The sequence below is a fragment of the Pantherophis guttatus genome, chromosome 3 (genome assembly GCF_059756535.1).
Source record: "Pantherophis guttatus breed Tessera chromosome 3, ASM5975653v1, whole genome shotgun sequence".
Classification (NCBI taxonomy): domain Eukaryota; kingdom Metazoa; phylum Chordata; class Lepidosauria; order Squamata; family Colubridae; genus Pantherophis; species Pantherophis guttatus.
The window spans coordinates 92,854,509-92,878,781 of record NC_142065.1 but is presented as its reverse complement, the minus strand read 5'-3'; the positions used below and the strand labels follow the sequence as shown (position 1 = coordinate 92,878,781).

General features: G+C 37.4%; 1 protein-coding gene across 1 annotated transcript in view; it reads left to right on the top strand.

The window, feature by feature from the left end:
• The window catches only part of LHX9 (LIM homeobox 9), a 52,582-nt gene extending 48,964 nt beyond the window's left edge, over window positions 1–3,618 (top strand). Inside the window, exon 5 of the mRNA XM_034437459.3 lies at window positions 1,424–3,618. Coding sequence (XP_034293350.1) covers window positions 1,424–1,459 — 36 coding nt within the window. The 3' untranslated portion in view covers window positions 1,460–3,618. The remainder of the gene's footprint in view (window positions 1–1,423) is intronic.
• The last annotated feature ends 20,655 nt before the right edge of the window (window positions 3,619–24,273 follow it).

Sequence of the window (24,273 nt, the reverse complement as noted above, 5' to 3'; positions counted from 1 at the left end):
GTTCCTCTTAGCCCAATCTACGTCACAGGGTTGTTGTTGTGTGGAAAATAGGAGGTTCAAGGAGTATTTAGATAAGTTTGCCACCTTGAGTTACTTATAAAGTGATAAAGGTGGGATAAAAATCTAATAAATTAAGTATTGTCCAACATACCTGAAGAAGTATCAGGTTGAGAAAAGCTGCCACAACTGACTGTGAAACTATATGCATACTATCTCTTTCCATTCTTTCATGCTATAATCTGATGTGATTGCAACATTCTATTTTTCTACTAGCAGCAAGTCCTAATTATCTATTTTCCAAATCCAGAAACAGTCACATTACTGAATGATCATAAGATCAGTCAGGGTCAACGAATGTTCTTATAATCAAATGTATACTGAAAAATAGTGCACCGATTAATTTTCAGGTATTCACTTTCATGTTGCAGAAACAGCATGAATATGCAGAACATTTTCACATTATAGGAATTTTGGGAATGCATTGTCAAAAAGGAGATGTATCACTGGGGAAATATAAGAACAACTGAGGACAGATACTTATACACATAAAAAGTGCATGTAATAATTATTCATACAATTGAAGAAATAAATATTGTAATTTAGATATCATACATCTCAGTCTAGTGAGGAAGATGGTGACCAAGTGATCAGGTTCCCTTCCCATTGAAAATAAACTGGGACTGGATGATTGTTCAATCTGAGGATGCCATTAAATACATCAAATTTACATTGTAGTAACTAATACTTCAAATGAGCCAAGTAGAAGCCACTGTTTTAATCTACTTCAGTTACTGCAACCTGCTCTCATATCATCTAAAGATTTGGAAAACATTGGTTTGTTTTATTTGTTTGGAAGCTACGGAAGTCCTGATTTGGCAACATTTCCTTTTCTTGCTGAGATTGTGCCTTTTCATTTATGAACTGCATCTGAAATTTGGGTCTTCTAATTCCTTTCTCTAATGCACTTTCTACTCTTATCTCCAGTTTCTCAGTCTGTTTATTTCCTTTAACATTTCTAAATATTCAGTATTTGGCTGATTGTACATTTCTTTTCCTTTACCAACTCTAAAAAAGCCTCTTTTTTCAATATTTTTCAACACTAACAATCTCATATGTTTCTCACTGATTCCCTCAAACAGCATGGGCCTCACATTGTTTTCTTAAGGCAGCTTTGCTCGCTTTGCTCTGGAATTTGGCAGTAAATTCTGTTTACAGTATTGTTTTATCTTCTTTTTTTCTTTGTTAATTATCTTTTATATATTTCCTCTGTTGTTTTTAAATTTCTTTAGCCCTTTTTTCCCTCAGATTTTCTTGTTTGCTCTGATTCCTGTCCCATCTTTTTTTCTTCAATTTTTTTCGGTCAGGGATATTCCTTCTTCTGAAATTCATATTCCATCAGCTAAGTTGTGATATTTCTTTTTAGGAATTCCTATCAGCAACAGCAATGTTGAATGTTTAATAAGCAGAAGAAACAAGAAGGGAAGACAAGTATTTTCTGTTTTAAGTGCCAAGTAAAACCTCAAGTAAAGCAGAATGAAAAAACATGGATAGGCTCTAAAATGAAGGCTGGATTCACACGTTCCACTAGACCACTGTTCAACATTGCCTTTTTGACTGTGCCACAACTGGAAGGGTGCACACTTCAAGCCAAGTCATAAGCCATGGTTTACGAACCAAAATGTTAACAATAGTAGGGCTTAGTATGGATTCATTTGAGTTGGAGCCCTATGAAATTGGGATTTGGCATTTTGGGAGAGGGAAAAATCTCCCTCAGACTTCTACTACCACATTAAAAAAAGGGTGGGGTGGGAGCAAACTGGCTAGGGTCTTGGCCTTTGTCCTTAACTATAATCAAGAAAATACCATAAAAGGGGATAGGTAATTCTCCTTTCTGGCTGCTCTTGGGATTATTTTTAGGGTTGGGGCCCACATACAGATGAATCACTGGATATCTCAGAAAATGATGATTTAACTGAACTGAATTTTGAACTTTGCTTGGTTGAAAAGTACTACATTAGACAATTTATGACCAATTCATCTTACTTAAATTTACAGTGGCCTATTTCAGGTTTATTTATCTAGCCACATCATCATTGAGAATGGCATTACTTCTTTCCAAACATATGTGTATTAGGATGAGACGCTGGGAACTGAGGTAATTTACTTTGTTAAAAAACAGAGGTGAGGCAATTGCCCTCAATAACTTTTCTTCATATAACGTCTGATCTCCAGTATAAGAAACCTGTTGGAAATGAAGACAGATTAGGAAAACCCTTTTGTGAGGAAGAGATTACTTTGGCAAAGGAATGGAAGAACCATTAGCAGATAAAAAAATACCTATTTGCTTACAGCAATGAGACACCACTGCTTTCAAGGCTTATTGTTTTCAACGAAACAAAACATCCCTGCTCTGAAAATATTTTCTGTTGTGCACTTTTCTTGCTTGTGCACTTCTAATGTTGCATAGACTTGTACAGCCATGGAATATTCAGGCATTTGCCCACACATAGCATTCTTCAGCATTTTTGTATCTCTAATCCTGTGTAATTTCCATTAAACAGCTAAAGTAAACCAGGGATGGTTCAAGAGGAAATGCAATGAGTGGAAAGTGCCATGTTTATCATCTCTCTCAAAGAGTCAGAAATGAAACAGGAGCCACAGGTCAGGGGAGATAATTATTATTTTATAGCATCACCACACACCTGCTTATATGAGGCCCTCGACTTTTGCCCACTGGCTGGTGGAATGGCTTCTATCTGGCTGCCCAGCAGGCCCTCTGTATTGATGGTGCTTTAGAATGGTCAGAGAGATTGTTTTCAAATTGCTCTGGGTTAGATTAGAGAGCATGGAGAGTTAGCAAAATGGTTTGTGTCACATTGAGGATGACCTCAAGGCCTGTTGTGTGACAGGTTGAATGTATTTTGTAGTCGAAATAACAATACACCTCAATAGAACTTCTATGCTATTTTCTAACCTTTCTAAGGTTAACAATAAGGAGAACACTTTCAAATTGATTTTAAACTGTTTCAGTCTGCTTGATAGGTCAGAATAATGGTGGTATAGAAATGCCTTTCATTAGCAATATCTGACACCATGCTCAATTTTTTGAAAAGTTGATGTGCCATCAGGATTAGAGTCTGAGGCAGCTGTTCAGGCTGCCAATCAAAAGAATGAACAGGAGAACTTCCAAAAGCAACAAGACCCATTTACTAAATGTTGAAATAAATTAAGTAATACACATTACTATAGTTTAAATCATCCTTTCTTAATCTTTATTGCAGCAACATGAGAAGAAGATATTGATAAGCACCAAGTTAGGGATAGTTGATTTATAGGAAGGGGACCGTTTGAGGTGCATCACTGAAAAATAGTGGTAATGCCCAGTCAGAAGACAGTCTTTTTTGGGGTTACATAGTTTCTCTTTATTGCCAGGGCTAACTTAAGACATTTTGTTGGCCAGGTTGAAAGAAATAAATAACAAGATTCGTCACATTCAATATAGATAGAAAGCAAAATAAGCAGTAACTGAAATATTTCTTTTTCCACCACTTAAGTGAATTTCGTTGTATGGGTATATTGTGTATACAAGTACAATTAAAATAAAGTTATTATTGTTGTTGTTGTTGTTGTTATTAAAGAAAATAATACTATAGAGTGTATTATATGTAATAAAGAGGTCTGTCCTCAATTTCCTTACTATGTCCAAATATTGTATCTGTCTCCAGAAACAAATTATTTACTCTGTTAATAATAGGGTTACCCCACTATCTTTTAGTGACCATTTTTTAGTCCTGTTGCAAGAAAAAGAAGGAAGTGGAAGTGGAAGTGAAATGTTGAAATGTAGAGCAATATAAGCTTTTGTAGGGGAGTAGAATCTAACACTAAATGAAAGCAGCAACAACATGCAGAAAATTTATTTAGAAAGGTTATAATTTCACTGCATTATAATTTGAAAGGAGAATTGAAAAACTGGACTTCTTCTACTCTTTCCTGCCCAATATTGCAACTGATGGATAGTAATCTTTCGAAAAATTATTGCTGTTACAGTTTTAGTTTCTCTTTTAGAATAGCACGAAGGTGACTTTACAGTTTTATTACATGAAAAGCATAATCTCCTGTTACAGGTAGTCCCACTTGACATTAACTGTGACTGGAATTTCTGTTGCTAAGCGATGTGTTTGTAAAGTGCAATGTCACATGATCACATCATTTTATGCTAACAATCTTGACAGTTCTCTTGCTGTAATTAAGTGAGAACCATGGATCATTAAGCAAGGAGTTCCTTACAACTTCTTGCCAACTTCCAATAACCAAAGTGAGTGCGGAAACTGGCAGGAAGTTGCAAGTCCTAGATCCATGATGGCAAACATATGGCACGCGTGCCAGAGGTAGCATGCAAAGCCCTCTCTGCTGACACGTGCACCGTCGCCTCAGTTCAGATCTCCGTGGCGTTTCTTTCGTGAGCTTCTGTTTCCCTGCAAATGACAAAACAGAAGCTCACGAAAGAAAAAGATCTTACCTCTTGCTGCACTGCCTGTGTTGGGATGCCCTGCCTCCCGCCGGCCTGCTGGTCTTTGGGTCTCTGCTGCGGATGTGCGCATGTCTGTGCATGCGCATGCACATCTGTACACATCTGCACATGTGCATGTCCACATATGTTCATGCATGTCCACACATGCACATTCAAGTCCTCACATGTCCATGTATGCGTTCGCATGTCTGCATTTGTGCATGTTTGTGTTCACATACACTTTTCAGTTTGGGCATGCGTGCACGTGCAGTTTAGGCACTCAGTGTCTAAAATATTCGGCATCACTGTCCGAGATGGTTCACAAGCAGCTGGCAGGCAGATTAATGGCTGCTGGTAGGAGGGGGGGAGTGCACAGGTGATGGGAAGCAGCATGCACAGGTGATTTGGGGTTTAGAAGTGGCTACTACCCATTGGCTTTGCTTGTGAGAAGCAAGCAGGGAAGGTTGCAAATGGTGATCATATGACTGCAGAGTGTTACAATTGTCATAAGTGCAAACTGGTTGTCAAACACCCAGATCGCAATCAAATGACTGTGGAGATGGTGCAAGGATCAGAAATTCGAGAACCAGTCAAAAGTACCACTAATTCAGTACTGTTGAAACTTCGAACATTTGCTGAATGAGTAGTAGGTAAGTGAAGACTACCTATATATTATTTTGCACTGGGACCAGTTGTTTAATATGAAGTATAGCTGATGATAAGCAAGTGTTTTAGAAGATATATATTGGAATTGGATGCCAGGCCCTGCCAAATACAGCTAGTAGTTAAATCTATGGAAATGTAATAGAAATTCCTATAGCTAAATGCAACATCAGGAAACATGCGGTTTCTTTAAGGTACTGCTAACAGCTATAGCATGCATTCCAATACCAGATCTGAAACACCTTTCCCATTTCAGATGCAAATACCGCGCACCTTTAGTTATGTTCAGTGTATCAAACACAGAGCTTAAGGTCATCTTTCTTAAAGCTAGTAAGAAAATTTTCCAGCCATCATGCTGAAGGGGTACATCATGTACAGGCATGCTCCATTTAGGATTAGCTTTAATTCTGTCTTAAAAGTTGCTTATGCTCTTCCCAGAATAATAATTTACTACTGCTCCTTGGACCATTCAGAAAATACTTTGATGTATTTTGTTGCTGATAGCATTCTGTGCCGTGCTAACATTTTCTTTGTTGCTTCCTCAAAGCATGTTTTCTCCCAGAGACGAATGACATGTTTTCTAAATGTCATGCCAGCCAAAAGATAGCTGAGCCTCAGAATATGTTAGAAGCATTTAAAAGAAACAGTACTGTTTGTAGTGGATAAAAGGAATAAGGTGAGGGCCAACTTTCTCCTTGATGAAATTTTATTTAAGGGAACATCCTCAGAATTGACAGAAATATGAGAAATCACATTACGAATAGCCAGAAGCCACACTGTGGATAGTTACAAGTCAGCTTTATATCTCCTCTATGAATCAGAAATAACATCAATATAACTATTTCTGAGACGTGGAAGCATTCATATGTGGCATTTTGTTATATTCTGAGAACAGAATATCAATCATTTTCCATAGGTCAGATCTGAAATGGAAGCACAAAGGTTGCATTTATTTGATAACACATAATCTAACATACATTTCTTAGCAGTCAATGGATAACAATGGGAAACTTGCTAGTCAATACCCAAAGATGTGACTAGAAGATTGTATTTCATCAGCTTCGCAAAATCTGATGTTCTCCAGATGAGAATTAAAAATCTGTTAATCCTGAAGAACATGGCACAAATCGACAGTCCCAATTCAGATCAGGCCACAGCAGGAGGAAAAAGCACATCAGTATCAGTATCCCATCCTGTTTCAGTTTCAGTGTTCAGGTCAGTTGATCTGAGTATTCCTGTCATTTTCCTTCTTTGGGATTTGGTGTTACATGATATTAGTAAGGAGTAGAAATTGATTATTAAGTTGGGTGAGAGAGAGAGAGGAAAAGAAACAGTCTGTTTGATCAAGAACTAGATATAGCAGAAATAGAAACTTTTTCACATTAATTTTAAAATTTCTTTACTTTCAAAATACCTATTGTCAGAATGGAGTTTCACTGCTCAAAGTAGTACCAATGTAGCTAGTCCACAAGCTTATGTCAATATTTCATATGTGCCATTGAATCATGGCTGAAAAAAAGGAAGTCAGTGTTAAATATTTAAACTGAGATCTATTTTTTCATGGGGCAGGTAGCTGAGTTGTACAAATTTCATAATATTTCTTTAGATGAAATCACAGCTGGACAATCTATGGCTATAGCACACAGCATGTGGCCGTCATCTTAATTTCAATCCTAAACAAGAGATAAATTTTAACATCTGATTAGAATTATTTCTACTACCTCTGTAGCCTACTACTATTTAAATCATAACAATGCTGGAAAGTCAAAAAGTGGAGTTAGAGATAGTATAGGTGAGATGAAACTATAGGTAGTCCACGCTTAGTGATGATTCAAAGTTGAAACAGGTGTTTCCAGAGTTACTTATAGTCTGTTTTCAAAGTTCTGACAACCGGATCCCTGTCATCAGACTTGTGATTACATTTTGGGCTCTTGGCAACTAGCTTGCATTTTCATCCTGCAGTCATGTGACCATGGTTTATGGAAACTTTTTTTTGCTGGTTTCCAATGTTTACTTCTGGCTTCCAGGGAAAAATGCTCATTGGTGAAATCAGGTTCACTTAACAACTGACACATTCATTTAATGACTACTGTGTTTGTTTAACAACCATGGCATTTGCTTAATATCTGCTGCAAAAAAGATTGTAAATTTGGGCATGGACCATGGTGACTAACAAAATGACTGCCATGACTTACAACTTTAATTTGGGCTCAATAATAGTTGTAAGACAAGGACTACCTGTATAGTTTACTAATTTTGGCATCTATTGATCTAACTCCCTTCTATGCACCCTCCAAGCAACTATCTCTGAAGTTACTACCCAGAATAAGAAGAAAAAAAATGTTTATTTAGAAAAATAGCATGACATTATCTTCAAGCAAGGAATGAAGATTATTTTTATTGAATCATTTTTGTTTTTTAACTTGCTAGAATGTAAATTATCTATTACATAGTAATTCTCAATTCAAGTAAAACATGGCTAGACAATGTTTCTATTTGTATACCTGTCAGTAACTGCATGGCTGCTTTCTTGTTTGACCTCAGTCCTGATATATGGCAGAAGAATTCTTATTGGTTAATCTCAGGCAAATTGGAGTATAACTCCCAGAAAGCAGTTAAAAAAGCAAAGCAAATCTTGTAATAACTTTATTCCTACTGTCCTTATCTTTTTCCACATGATCAAACCATATGGCTATCTCCTGACCTTGCTGAGCAAGTGCTTATTGTCTGCAGTCTAAGCCACTGTTCCTGAAAAGGCTTTTCCAGGAGATTCTTTTTCCAAACCACAAATGCAGAGCTGTGATTCACAAAGTAAAAGCATGGGAAGTGACATTGCATATACAAGTCTTCTAGTTCCAGGACATGCTGGAGGAAGCTGTTGGAGACAAAGCACCTCTCTGAGATGAATGCTACTACTGTGACATGATGCACTTTGTTGAAGCAAATGAAGAGCTTTGCACAGTCCCTAATAGTGAGTATTCTAAATTGGACACAGAAAGCAACTAACAATCAGTATAGATATTCAGCATGGGGTTGATAGTTACCTCCAACCACTTGCTACTTACTCTGGCACAGTTTGGGCCACTCTTCTTCTTGTGCCATATCCATCATCGGATGCTGGCAATAATGTTGGCGATCCTATTTTTTATCAACAGCCATACCAGTAGCTTGCTGCAATACAAGTTTATGCTTGTTTGAAAACATAAAATATCCAAGGAGTGCTTCAGGGTAATGAATTGTGGCCTCTGCAGTCCATATTTCATTTCTCACCCTGTGACTGATTAAGGTGACACTCAGTGCAAGCCAAACTCACAACATCTGGTCACATTATTTTCATTTGTTAGGCAATGTTAAAACCTAACTAGTAAACTCTACATTCTGCTTGTCTTTGGTCCAGAGAAATTGTTAGAGATGGTGCAATTCCTAGGCTAAGAATATAATGTATAGTGTTAGTTAACTAAAGCTAGGTTTTGTTCAGACTAGAGAACAACATACATTGTTCAGACTAGAGAACATACATATGCATAGATTTTACCAGGGAAGTCTCACAATGACAGAGTATAAGAAAAAGGGTTTTTAAAAATGCTCTTATGTTGTGAGTCAGTAAAATCAAGTCATAACCAGAATTAGCAAAACTGTCAAAATTAAGGTAGGCAGTCAGCATCCTGCCTCTGTTCTGTATTGGCCAATGCTTTACAAAATTGTACCACCAAAATTTAGTGGCAAACTGTTGAATGACAGCAATGCAATTTGCAGCCGATTTTTTTATTTGGAAATAGAATAGGGGGTGTTACGTTGAATTAAAGATTTATAAAAACATTACTCTGAAAAAACTGGAAAAAAAGGTGAAAATCCTGACTCTTCTGATGAGGTTACATCATCATCACCATTAACTATTGTAGACCTTGGCAGACAAAATAATAATTTTTAAATTATTAAAATTTTGGCTTAAAAAGGTTACTGATTCTATCCTAAAGGAATGCGTTTTAAGGTTAACATTTTTTATTTCTTTCTGTGATGTTCATTTTGCAAAGTTTTTTTTCAGCACCTACCTAAGTAGATGCAGTGTGATACAAATTCCTATGGTTTGCAGCATTGTCTACCCATTTTAGACACAACAGTCTACAAAGTGACAAGCTATTTAAAACTTCAGGTGAAGAGGACTGCTTTGGATAAGCAACAATGGCACACATAATATTAACATAAAAGCAACATCAAGATTATCAAAGAATTCTACTCATTTGCAAGATTACATACTTTGTATCATAAAATTCATATTGTTATGGCACAATGAAAAATAAAATCTGATCATGAAATAAAATGCATAAACTGTATTATGCTGGACTTTTCTGGGAAGGGTTATGCATGGAAGAACAGAAACTGATCTTGAAAGACTGGCCTGAACCCAGGGTGGATAAAAATAGATGATTTTAATTTTTTTTTTTTAAAAAAAATGACTTTTTTATATAAATTTGATTTTTTTTTTATTTTTATCAAATTTATTTTAATAAAATGCTTTTGGAGTAAAAATCTATCTAAAGATAGTTTTCTATTTAAGATACATTAATAATTTACTTTATTCAGCATGAAATGGAGCTTAGTTATGTAGCATGAGCTGTATATTCTGCAGTATTGGGACTCTTGGTGAGTTAGAGGAGGAACTGCTGAGGGACAGAGATGACAATTGTCCTTTAAAAATTAAAAATTCACCCTGCTTGAACCTTTCCTATAATCTCCTCAAATCTGGAGGGACCCCCTGTATTTTTTCTAGGGTATGCAGCCAGTTCAGAATGGTGGTTCAATAAACCTGAAGATGCATTTTAATGTTTTAATTTTTTTTTCCAGTTAACCTCTAGTATGTTGTTGTAGCATTCTTTCCTTCAGTGAACCAGGTCAAGAATTATGCAGATCATAATATTAAAATATTTGCTTTAATCAACAACTGCATATTTAGAATATAGCATTGCAGTCCCTCCCAACTGGTCCAAGATCATTTGAGATAAACTGCTACCTGGAACCCTTTTCTATCACTTGGGCAACTCCAAGTTTTGAAATACTACTGAATTTTCTTATTAAATGATTCTAGACATATGCAAAATGTACTGCTCTGAGAATGGAACGTTTGTCAATCCCAGTTTTGAGACTATTTTGAGGATGGTTCAATAATGGAAGCAAATTCTCCCAACCAGGAGTAAGTCACATGTTATAGATAACAATGTTAGATTTGACATACATTAAACAAGCTCCAGTTTAGGGCCTCCCATTACACGGATTGACTGAACTTTGTTTTACATAATTGGTTTGAAAAAAAAAAGAAGAAGAAGAAAGAAACATTTTTTTCAGGAACTGTTGAGACACAGTATTAATAATTAATTACTGATTTGAAATAATTTTATAAGGGTTTTTAGAAATTAAGAGAACCATGAAAGGGGATATCAGAAGAAAAAGAAAGAAATGGCAGCTTGAAGGCAAGTGAAAACATCAAGAGTTATCAGTGATTTCATTACAACTCTGGATACACTGAATAATCAGTCAAGCTTATAGCAGCCACATATACAATACTTACCTCTCCTTATAGTATAGATTACACAAATATGATTATGTCATAGGAGTGAAATTCCTTTAACAGCATATGTGCATTGCAGTAAGTCTCAAAATGGTCTTCACATACCAGCTGAACGAATGTGTAAAATTTATGATAACAAAATATTCTAACGATAATGTTAATTTTGTTGGGAAAATAAAGTGCTTCCCTGTTTACATCAAGCACAATTATTGAAATAAAGTTAAAGAAGATCATAAGAACAATCATTGCTTCACTCACTGACCATTTCATTTAATGACCAAGTTGCCAATTTCCATTGTGGTCACTAAATGAAGACTACCTGTATTTTTCTGGGTTCCTAGATTCCTTCCCTCCAAAGTACCAAAGGCTCTCATTGGCTGACACACATTCTCACTGCATTCTGGGTAAATAAAGGCTGCTGGAAATTGTAGTTCAGATACAGAATAAAGGAGGGGTCACCAACTTTTAGGATCACAGGGACCACTAAATTCATAATTTTAAATCCTGTGGACCACTAATATGATCTGCCTAATGACTGGCTGGGTAGGCGTGGGTAGGTGGTCATGTGACTGGGTGGGCATGGGCCAACTCAATGTCATTCATGTTGAGGGGTGCCTCGCCGGCCTCTACTCACCCCTCCCTTCCCAGCCCCTCCTCCCCTGCCCACCCGGGCTCCTTAAGGCCCCAACAGGAAGCAGTTGTTGGAGCTAAGCAGCCACCACGAGAAAAAGTTGGCAAAACAGCTGGCTCAGTTCAAATTGGATCTGACCAAGAAGGAGGCTCAGCAGAAGCACCTCACTGAGGACTACGAGCATAGGCTTTCCAAGCAGAGGGAAGACCTGTGGAAGTGCAAGGCCAGGTACTGGCGCTTGGAGGCTCAGCAGGCTGAAATGGTCAGCCAGTTCCAGGCCATGTTGCAGTCTGACTGGAACAAGGTCCTCTGGCTCTTTGCCACTAATGGCGCTTCCCTCTAGCCTTCGCCCAAAGCCCCACACCAGGAGGCTGAAGTAGACCCCAGGTCAGAATTCTGCCCCCCTCCGACCCGCACAAAAAGACCCTGAAGGGGGAGGCATTTCATTGCACTTATCTGGCCCAGGGGCTGTAGTTTGAGGATTTAGTGCAATATTAATAATGCAAATAATTTTTCTGCGGACCACCAATTTTTTCTCACGGACCACCAGTGGTCCACAAACCACCAGTTGGTGACCACTGGTATAAAGCACATCTGGAGATAGAACTGCATTTAATGTTAGACTGAACCAAGAAGCTATATAATAGTTAAAACATCAGCAAAAAAAAAAAAAAGTTAAAACAGTAGCATTTTGCATATAATTACAGTATAGCTACATATGTTTAAACAGGTGTAATATATAATTAAAGAATACTTGGTTGTTTTTAGTTTGCTTTTAATATTGCACTTTTTAAGAATTTTAAAATTAGGCATGTGAGGTGATGGTGAAAAGGGGATTATGTAAACTTTTAATAATAAGAACATAATCAGTAATGCCATTAGAACCATAAATCAGCTACCGGTAACTCTTGAATTATATTTGAAAGGCATGTATGACCCAGCCATTCCCTATTCTGGTAAATTACATAATTTCTCTGTGCTGGCAACCCACAATTTCAGATGATTCATTTGGCACCATAGGTATAGTTCTCTCAGCTACCAAAAAGAAGGGTTGGAAGCCATCACTTCATTTTTCACTTCTAGTTTATTTAATTTCCCCCTTCTTCGGGATGATTGATTTGTCCCCTATTTTCTTTCCTTCCACTTTTCACAACAATATGGACTTTTCAAGAGAGCTAGATCTTTGCATAATATGTCTAAATTATGATAATTTGAGCCTGAGCTTCAAGTGAAAACTCTGGGTTGATTTGTATGATGATTCATTTGTTTGTTTCCTTGGTTATCTGTGGTATCCTCAGGAGTCTTCCCCAATAGTAACATTCAAAAGCATTAATCCTTTTTCAAAGTTTGCTAAAGTAAACCATTGCTTATATGATTCCGATATTTTGTAAGTATAAGCAGATACAGCATCTGAATGTATTTTCCAAGGCCTTCATTGCTATTCTGCCAAATACTAGTCTATGGCATATTTCTTGACTGCTGGTTCTTTTACTGTATTATTGATAGTCCTAAAAAGTAGAAGCTGTCCTTCTATTTTAGTATCTTTATTGTCAGTTGTAAGGCTGGTTGCTGAACCTGTTGTCATTACTGTGGACTTTTTTATATTTAAACTTAGTTCAATTTTTTTCCCCATTCTGCTACTTGACTTTCATTATTAGTGCTTGCAGATAATTTGCATTTTTAGCTGTCAGACTAGTGTCATCAGCACAGCACAAGTTGTTGATATTTCTTGTTCCAATTTTAAAACAACACTCATTTTCTTCCAGTCCAATTTACCTCAATATATATTCCTCATGTAGGTTGAATAATTTCTTTGCCAATCTGAAGCCAGAGTGTATTGCCGTGCTGCATCTGAACTATGACTTCCAAACCTGTGTATAGGTTATGCATTAAGATAATGACATGTTCTGGCATTCCCATTTTTCTAAGCACATTTCTCAGCATGACATGATCCAAACAACAAAGCCTTTTTATAATCAATGAAACACATATTGACTTCTTTTTGGTATTCTTTGGCTTTCTCAATTATCCAACATAAATCAGAAAAAATGTGTCTTTTCTAAAACTATCTTCAGTGTCTGGTATCTCCATGTCCCAATTTTTGTAGGGCCTCTTTAAGACTATTGATCACAGTTATCAGAAGGGGGGGGAATGAACCCCCTGAATAGTATGTATGTTGTGAGGGAATTTAGTTAATAAATAAATTTAGTTAAGAAGAGTTATTTTAGTTTCAGACAAGAGTAGGTCTAGATCTATGATACCTCCCTCTAGGTTAATTGTCTGGGTCAATTAATTCACTTTTGGGGTATGTTTTACATGCCTACCCTTTGTGACCCAGTTTAGCACATTTTATGAAAAGGGGCAGAGAAAAAGCAAAAGGAGCTGTATCTAAATGATGCTTCCAGGCAGTGTCATTTATTATTTACTTTAGAATGGACCCTCCCTGGTATCTTGGTATATAAAAAGGATTGGTGGGGGGAGTACTTTCAGACTTGTAATACTCAGTTAATGTAACCTTACAATAAAGTAGAATTAGCTCCTCTGGTCATGCTTCCTGTCTGGTCTACCTAATAAGGCTGACAATTTTAAAATGTTACCTTATTTCATTTCACTACTTCCTGTCTGATTCTTCCCAAATCAGTCTTCAGGGCACATCACATTGTAATGCTAGATTCATTTAAGTTAGTTCCATGAATAGTTCTGTTTCCTTTCTTTTCATTTATGTCATTGTTAGCTTTATGTCCTGTCTTTCATTCATGAGCAGAAGGGAGCTTACATAACACTCCCTTCTCCTATTTTCATCACAATAACCATTTCTTCACAATAACCACCTTGTGGTATGTTGGGCTGAATGGAGCCTGCTGAAAGTCATCTAATTAGCTTACATGGCTGAAGATGGCCCAGAATTCAAATGTCCTTAAGTTCCTTAAATTTTAACTACTATACATACTGGCTCTCCTAAACAAGCCCAGACATATACATAACATTTATTTTATGTGCATTGTTCTGATATAACTTTAGGCAAGTGATGCTGACAACAGGGCAACCAGTAATATTAGGTGCTGGGTTTATCTATATTCTTCAATAGTAAAATATATAATTTCAACTGTGCAACACACAATAAGTAGTACTTTTTCCTTCTCTTGCCTCCCATATTCTACAGAACTAACCCTTCAGAGCAAAACAAAGAAAAGAAAATCATTGTGGCCATGTGGAACATTGTATGTGCAGTGAAATCCTAGCATAATCATGTCATCAGATGCTAAAACAAAGCAAATGGAAGAAGGCAAAAATAAAGAAATGAGAATTGTAATCAGTCAGCCATCTTGGCTCTACAAAAAAAGAAAAGTCTAACTGGGAAGCAGTCTTATTCCTGGTGGGCCAGAGCGTACTGTAACAAAATTGCCAAAAAGGCATTAAGAGTTGTTAACCTAATCTGAGGGCAGGTCCACCACTGGTGGAAAAAAGTACCCCTGGCCGAATTACACTTCCAACATTTGTCCGATGATCCAGGGAACATTAGGAAGTTTTGGGAAAAGATTAAAAAATGGTTGAATGAGATAACACGTGCAAGCTTCCCTCTAATTCCAGATTGTTACTTGGAATTAAACTAAAAGATGTGGGCAAACAAGATTGGCACTTATTCATCCATATTACAACAGCAGCAAGGATGGCACTTGCCCAGCAATGGAAAAATGCAAATACACCATCAGATCAACTTATAATAAATAAGATTAACGGCTGTCTTTAGAAGAGCACTTGACGGCCGTGACCGGGAGGATTTTTCATCAGGTTCGCCTGATTCGCCAGTTGCGTCCCTTTCTGGATCGGGACTCTTTACGCACGGTCACTCATGCCCTTGTCACCTCCCGCCTGGACTATTGCAACGCTCTCTACATGGGGCTCCCCTTGAGGAGCACCCGGAGGCTCCAACTGGCGCAGAGTGCGGCCGCGCGGGTGGTAATGGGAGCGACATGGCGTTCCCATGTAACACCTCTCCTGCGCGAGCTGCACTGGCTCCCGGTGGTCTTCCGGGTGCGCTTCAAGGTCTTGGTTACCACCTTTAAAGCGCTCCATGGCTTAGGACCCGGGTACTTGCGGGACCGCCTACTACCACCAATAGCCTCCCACCGGCCGGTACGCTCCCATAGAGAGGGGGTCCTCCGGGTGCCGTCAGCCAAACAATGCCGACTGGCGGCCCCCAGGGGGAGAGCCTTCTCTGTGGGGGCACCTACTATCTGGAACGAGCTCCCCCCAGAGATACGGAGGATCCCGGATCTGCGCACCTTCCGCCGCGCCTTAAAGACCTTACTATTTCACCAGGCCGGCCTGGCCTAATTTTCCCCCTCTTTTATAAAAGATTTTTAAAATTTTAAATATCTTTTAGTATTTATATATTCAATTTTAAATTGGTTTTAAAAGTTTGGGGTTTTAAATTTGTCGGGGCCAAAATTATTTAATTTGATTTTATTCTATTTTTTAAATTTTGTATTGTATGTGTTTTTATTGTTTGGCTGTGCACCGCCCTGAGTCCTTCGGGAGTAGGGCGGTATAGAAATCTAATAAATAAATAAAATAAATAAATAAATAAAGATATTGAATTGTGCCGAATTGGACAAACTAACATATATCCTAAGAGAGAAAAAAGAATCCATATACTAGAGTAACTGGGAATGCTGGTATATATGGCTAAAGAAAAGGACAAATATAGAGTAAATAATATAGTATTAAATATATATTTGTTTATAATTAGATAGCGTTTGGTATTTAAAACAGTCAATGTTATCTGAACAAAAAGATTACTGGGATGTAACTAAGAATAGATATCTGGGGGATCGTTACAATTCCCAGTTAGTCCTTCCTTGTAGTTGTCTTTATGTGTTGTGTTGTCTATACATATATAACTTATATTGATTTGATAATTATAGTATATGTTTTTTTATTTGTAAATAACTAATAAAGATCTTTTTTTTTTTTTTAAAGAGTTGTTAACCTAATCTTGCATAGCTTCTTCTCTGGTAATATTGTACTACTAATTAGAGCATACAAAACATTTGCTAGTCCAATTCTCGAATACAGCTCATCTATCTGGAACCCGCACTGCATATTGGACATAAATACAATTGAACGTGTCCAGAAATATTTCACAAGAAGAGTCTTCCAGTCCTCTACCTTCAATAAAATACCTTATGCCACCAGACTTGAAATTTTGGTCTTAGACAACTTAGAACTATGCTGACTTTGGTCTGACCTAAGTGTAGTACATAAAATTATCTAACACAATGGCCTACCTTCAACTTCAACCACAACAATACATGAGCAAATAATAGATACAAACTCAAGGTAAACCGCTCCAAACTCAATTGCAGAAAATATGACTTCAGTAACAGAGTGGTCAGTGCCTGGAATGCACTACCTGACTCTTTAGTTTCTTCCCCAAACCCCCAAAACTTTAACCTTAAACTGTCTACTGTTGACCTCACCCCATTCTTAAGAGGTCTGTAAGGGGCATGCATAAATGCACCAGCGTGCCTACCGTCCCTGTCCTAATATTCCTTTTTACTCTTACTCTTTTTATGTATTCAAATTATGTTTATACTTCTACCTGTTATCTTAAATATGCTTGACAAATAAATAAATAATTTTTATTTTATATTGGACCATAATCTGATGTTCCCATTACTGTAGTAATATTTTCTAATGTCCTGTGGGGAGCCTGGAGCTAGATGGCCTTCAGTTCCATAGGGCAACTTTGCACACATCATAGACTACCCAGTGGCACCTACAGTATGTGGCAAGCTAAAATATTTAGAAAGGCTTATGACCTGCATGTTCACCATCTTGTAGAGAATTAGGACTTTCTTGTGTTTTTGACTGTCAAGAAATACAAATCTTGGATACCACTTATAGGCCAAGTGCAAAATTATAATGAGTTGGCATTTCTTTTGTTAAGAACATGAAAAAGAATTGTCTTGGATGAAAACTAAAGCCAATCTGCCCAGTATTGTGTTCCCACAACAGACAACCTGCTGTCACAAAGCTCACAAATAAGGCATGGATATAATTTTCTCATCACTGTATAACAATTGGTTTTGAGATGATAGTAAGTCCAACATTGGAAGTAATCTTTAGGAATTCTGATTACAGTAGTAGCTACTGTAGTGTTACTGAATTTACTGACAATGGTTTTCTGACAATGCACTGTTTGGGAATTCCTGCTTTATAAAATGGGCTTTATAAAATTTATAAAATTCTTGCTTTATAAAATTCCTCCTTTATAAAATGTTGTAATTCACTTTTTTGACATTGTTCAAATGGTTTCAGATAGCTATGCTATACAGCTGAATTTAGCTCATGATTGGACTTATTATCAGCATAATAATAATTTCCAGATGTTTTTCATTCTTAGATTCAATGCAAAAGCAATATTTTTGCTTAAAGAGGAGGTTAATTAAATGGAAGAGAAACAAATAATTCAATTTTGCAGACCAAAAACCAGAAGTTTGAGAAGATGTGCTCTTAAATAGAAGGAGAATTGGGAGACTTCTTGTTTGATAGGGACGTCGTGAATCACTTTTTGAAGAAGTCTATGAAGACACCATGAAAGTCTCTAACTACATGGAAGAACATGGACAGAATAATATAATCACCATTTTTAACTGCTGGAAGTTGTGCCCTGAATCTGTCAGTAAAAGTTTAATCTCTATATTTCTGATAAACAATATAGCAAAACAGTTAAACTTATTCTTGTCTAGTTCCCAGCTATTCTCTAGAAGAAGTGGCAAATTAGTATTATTTTTTAAATCCCATCTCTATTGGGATTAAATGGCATTTAATTTAATAATGGCAATTTTTAAAAAAACTTTCAAAACAATTTTGAAAGTGTTTTTTTAAATTGCCATTGTTAAATAGAATGATCACTTTTTCATTCAAATATTCTCAGTTACATATAAAGATTGCTGCCACTTTTACCATTGATACCCGTCTTTCCATTCATTCCTATTGCAAACTTGTTCAGAGGAAAAAGAACTACAGTTTCTTATATCAAGTTTATGTATTAACACACTCCAAATACAAATATTATTTATGCCACTAGAGCCGTGATGGCGAACCTATGGCACGCGTGCCACAGGTGGCACGTGGAGCCATATCAGTGGGCACGCGAGCTCAGCTTGCCAGCTGATTTTCAGGCCTTCTGGGCCCACTGGAAGTAGGGAAACAGGCTGTTTCCTGCCTCCGGAGGGCCTGAGGGGTGAGGGGAAGGTTTTTCTCTCTCCCCAGGCTCCAGAGCTTTCCTAGGAGCCTGGGAAGGGTGAAAACGGCCTTCCCCACACCTCCCGGAGGCCCTCCGGAAACGTTTGCCGAAAGTTGGCAAACGGGCCTTTTCTGGTCTCCAGGGGGGTGGGGAAGGCCATTTTCACCCTCCCCAGGCTCTTAGAAAGACTCTTGAGCCTGGGAAGGGCAAAAAACAGGCCTACCGAGCCCACCGTGCCATCACGTGCCAAAAGCAAGGGGAGCCCTGTGTGCATGCGCAGGGAGCGGGGCGCATAGAATTATGGGTGTGGACACTTGCATGCACGACTCCCGCCCCCTGCGCTCCCCCCGCTTTTGGCACGCGATGGCAAAAAGGTTAGCCATCACTGCACTAGAGTAAGTGCAAACTAGAATTACCAACTGTCTATATGTACATACTTTCATCTCTTGTTCATTACCTTTGCGACAGCTGTATGATAATCCTAATTTAGGAGCCATTGTAGTGGTTTATTCCTTCAACAGTGAGATAGGCAGCATATAAATTTAATAAATTAAATTAAAAAAAATAATGCAGAAATAAATCACATTGACGTTTATTGGGGTTATTAACAAATAAACTTTAGTCAATATTATGCATTAATAAATACACAACAAGAATTGAACAATAGATGAAATAAACATTGAGTTTGATGAAGGAACATTTAGTATTAGTAGAGATTTTAATAATTTAATTTAATTTAATTTCTGCAACCCAAAAAGACAGTCACAGACTTCAGAGGATAATTAGAACTGCAGAAAAAACAATTACTACCAACCTGCCTTCCATTGAGGGCCTGTATACTGCATGAGTCAAAAAGAGGGCTATGAAAATATTTACAGACCCCTGACATCCTGGACATAAATTGTTTCAACTCCTACCCTCAAAACGACGCTATAGAGCACTGCACACCAAGACTACTAGACACCAGAACAGTTTTTCCCCGAATGCCATTACTCTGCTAAACAAATAATTCCCTCAACATAGTCAAACTATTCATTAAGTTTGTATTACTATTACTATTAGTTTTCTCACCGTTCCTATCACCCATCTCCTCCCACTATGACTGCATGACTGTAACTTTGTTGCTTGTATCCTTACGATTTATATTGATATTGGTGTTTTCTGATTGCTTATTTGTACCATATGACTATCATTAAGTGTTGTACCTTATGATTCTTGACGAATGTATCTTTATGTACACTGAGAGCATATGCACCAAAGACAAATTCCTTGTGTGTCCAATCACACTTGGCCAATAAAGAATTCTATTCTATTCTATTCTATTCTATTCTATTCTATTCTATTCTATTCTATTCTATTCTATTCTATTCTATTCTAATAATTGCCCTTTTTCACATTGGTGGTGTTGGACAGAAAATTTGAATATGGGAAAATTATACAACCTTTAATGTATTACAATGTGAATAGAGTTTTGGAAATATTTCTGTTAACTATATTAAGAATTCTATGCTTTGTTCTATTCCAGATTCAATATATATTCTTTTTTATGTACCTTATTTATTTGAGTACCTGAAGGAAGACAATGTGACATCAAACCTGCCATTTAAATTCATGTATACAACTACAATGAAAAACCCTCCAAAACGGAAAGCATACCCCTGTTATGCCCAAGTTTTATCATACCATCTGAGCAATTTATTTTTTTCTTTAGTTCTTGCACTGATGTCCTATTAGCCCATCCAATCCCCTCTCTGAAGGAATATTTATTCCACTCTGAATACAAGTCACCAACCTTCAGTTTCTTGATTGGATCAGCATTTATGTTCCTTATGTAAGCAAGGCAGAAATCTATTGAGCACCTTTGGAAACCCAGCACCTACTTCAGAATACATCATTGCTATTGACAGTAATACAATATATTATTGTAAATAATAATAATAATAATAATAATAATAATAATAATAATAATAATAATAATAAATTGCTGATTGACAAGCTAATCCTAAAGAACTCAAAGAAAAGACGAACCAACCTGTTCATGGCGTGGATAGACTATAAGAAAGCATTTGATTCAGTTCCCCATAGCTGGATCAAGAAATGCCTGGAAATCTTTGGCATTAGCAGCAACATACAAAAATTCATGGAATCTTCAATGAACCTCTGGAAAACGAAACTTATGGCTAATGAAGAAGAACTGGGTGAAGTTGAAATTAAACGAGGCATTTTCCAGGGCGATTCCCTTTCACCCCTACTTTTTATACTCTCAATGCTACCACTGACAATCATTTTGAAGAAGATGAACTGTGGATACGAACTTGCAAAGAAAGGACTGAAAATCTCGCACTTGATGTACATGGATGATTTGAAGCTGTTTGGTAAAACAAAAGCTGAACTGAATTTATTAATTGAAAACACAAAAGAATTCAGCCAAGACATTGGTATGCAGTTTGGAATTGACAAATGTGCAACAATAGCAACCAAAGCAGGCAAGATCATAGAAGAAGATGGAATAGAACTAGAGAATGAAGAAATGATAAAGGCAGTAAAATCAGAAGAAGGCTACAAGTACTTGGGGATTTTAGAGGCCTCTGACTTAATGCATAATAAAGTCAAGGAATTAACTTCAGCCAAGTACATTTGGCAAATTCATAAGATATTAATGTCCAAATTGAGTGGAGGAAACACCATAAAAACCATAAATACCTGGGCTATACCTGTGATTGATACTCTGCAGGAATAATTGACTGGACCAAGATGGAGTTAGACAATTTGGACAGAAAAACAAGGAAGCTTATGACAATGAATCATGCCTTGCACCCTAAAAGTGATGTTGACCAAATATATTTACCAAGAGCAGAGGGTGGTCGAGGACTCCTACAAGTAAAGCAGACTGTGGAAGAAGAAAAACGCAGCTTGAATGATTACATCCAGAAAGTGAAGAACCAATGATTAAGGAAGTAAATAAAGGAGGCCTTTTAAAGACAACTAAAACAAAAGCAGAGTATAAGAAAGAAGTAATTGAGCAGTGAGCTGAAAATTGGAAAAGCAAAGCTCTGCATGGCCAATACTTGAAAAGTATTGAAGGCAAAGCTGACCAGAAACTAACCTGGAACTGGTTAAGATCAGGAGTACTGAAAAAAGAAACAGAAAGCTTTATTTTGGCAGCTCAAGAACAATCCCTAGCCACAAACTGCATGAAGGCAAAAATTCAACATGTTACCACCAACAGCAAATGCCGCCTCTGTAATGAGAAAGATGACAGTCGACCACCTGATCAGTGGGTGCAGCAAAATTTCACAAACTGACTACCTACAACACCATGACTGCGTTGCTAAGATCATTCACTGGAAATTGTGCCAGAAGTTTGGATTTGAGTACAGCAAAAACCACTGGGAACATCAGGTTGAGAAAGTTTTAGAGAATGAAAAACTCAAGATCTTGTGGGACTTTAGGATTCAGACTGACAGGCACTTGGTCCACAACACACCTGACATAACAATAGTTGAAAAGAAAAAAGTATGGTTCATTGACATTGCAATACCTGGTGATGCACGGATTGAAGATAAGCAGCAAGAAAAAATCACAAAGTACCGGGATTTGCAAATTGAAGTTGAGCGACTGTGGAAAAAGAAATTGTGTGTTGTCCCGATTGTAATTGGAGCCCTTGGAGCAATACCCAAAGGGCTACCCTGCTATTTAGAAATTCTAAATTTGCTGGACTTGAACATTTTGACTCTACAAAAAAACCACCTTACTCGGAACAGCTTATATCCTCCGATGATACCTTAACAGTTCCTAGGTCCTTGGTTAGGACTCGAGCTGCTGAGCTATTAACCAGCCTCAAAGGCTGTGAATCTCACTAAAGATTAACTAATAATAATAATAATAATAATAATAATAATAATAATAATACAATATAGTATATATTATATACAACAATAATAAAAAATATTTGAATAATCTTTATCTAAAACAGTAGAGGGCATCAATGTCATTTGATTGGAAATGGTTAAATGTAACAAATAATTTGCATAACTATAATTGAGCCTTAATAATGAAGCAATCTTCATGGAAGCTGACACAAATAATCTATTCATCCTCTTGTCTTGACTACTGCAATGCACTCTACATGCGACTGCCTTTGAAAAATATTTGGAAGCTCAAAATTTTATGGCCACATGGTTTTGTGCAAGTCTATATTTGCACATGTGTCACCTTTCTTGCAAGAGCTGCATTGACTGCCAGTTTGCTACTGGATCCAATTCAAGGTGCTGGTTATCACCTTTATGGCCTGGAGACAGGTTATTTGAAGGATTGGCTTTTCCCAGTTATATCTATCCAACACACCAGAGAGGGGAGGTCCATCTGGTGGGACCCCCCCCAAAAAAGGCTTTCTCTGGGATGGCTCTCTCTGTGTGGAACATCATTCCTGTGGATATAAGAGTGACCCCCACTTTGATATTCTTTAGAAAGGCCCTAATTATGTCACAGGGCCTAGAAATCCCATGGTGATCTGGAGCCAATCAAGTTGCTAATTTGATTGTTGTTGCCAGGGATGTAGGGTTTATTGGGTTTTGTACTGGGTTTTTATTTTTGTAAGCTGCCCAGAGTCAAAGTGAGTGAGTTTGAGAGCTATATGCATTTTTCAAAATAAATATGAATTTGATATTCAGCCAAGGTCCAGATCTCATCAAACAGCACATGTGAAGCCACATAGGAAGCATCAGTAGTCACAGCCAAGCAGCGTTTGGGCAGGCTTTGGGTAGTATGGTACACAATTTGCATGCCATCTGGAGTCTCCTGCAGATGTCAGGATTTGGGAGAAATGACTGGCAGTGCAGTCTTGCCATATCCTTGCATTGGCATTACAGTATCTGGAAACTGAGGTGGATTAAAATCCTGCATTAGGTATACAGTAGCTCTGCTAAGGTGATAAGACACATAGAAGCCTTTTTCAGAAAGAAAAAGCCTTAACTTTTTCTTTCTGGTTTGGACTATGACTTTCCTTTAAGTGCTCTTTGGCTTTTCCTCTGCTGGATTGAAAATTGATGACATGTCCCCTGCAGCTGTTTGTTTTAATGTGTGGATTACACAAATACTTACTTTTTCGGCAGCCCATGTATTGGGGAACTTATTCAGTTCCATGCTTTGTGACAAGTTGCCACATGCATTTGTACCTATTTAGGTGCTGTCACACTCTATCTAGAGTGTTAATGGCAAACATTTACCTGCTGCTCTGTAGTGGAACTACTGTAGCTTTGACAAGACTATCACCTGGGTCACTGTTACTCATGGTCATCTACCTTGCTGATATTTTCAGCAGAATACAAACTTGGTTTGACTTCTAAAGCAACACCGCATGGTTTACCTGTTATTGACTCTGTGCTGATGAAGTTCAGGGTTGTATAATTTTAATACCCTACTTTGGCATTTGTATTATACAGCTTCACTGCACAGTTCACCTCACTGGAAGATCTGCTTCAGAAACGCCATGGCCATGAAGCAAGCAATTCTGAATTGCTTGACATATTTTCTGAATTGTTCATGACATATTGAAATTGGCACATTATCCTTTGAGCTCATTACGTTAGTTAGTTTATACCATGGGTGTAAAACTCGATTGAGTCACGTGACGTCATGTGACATAT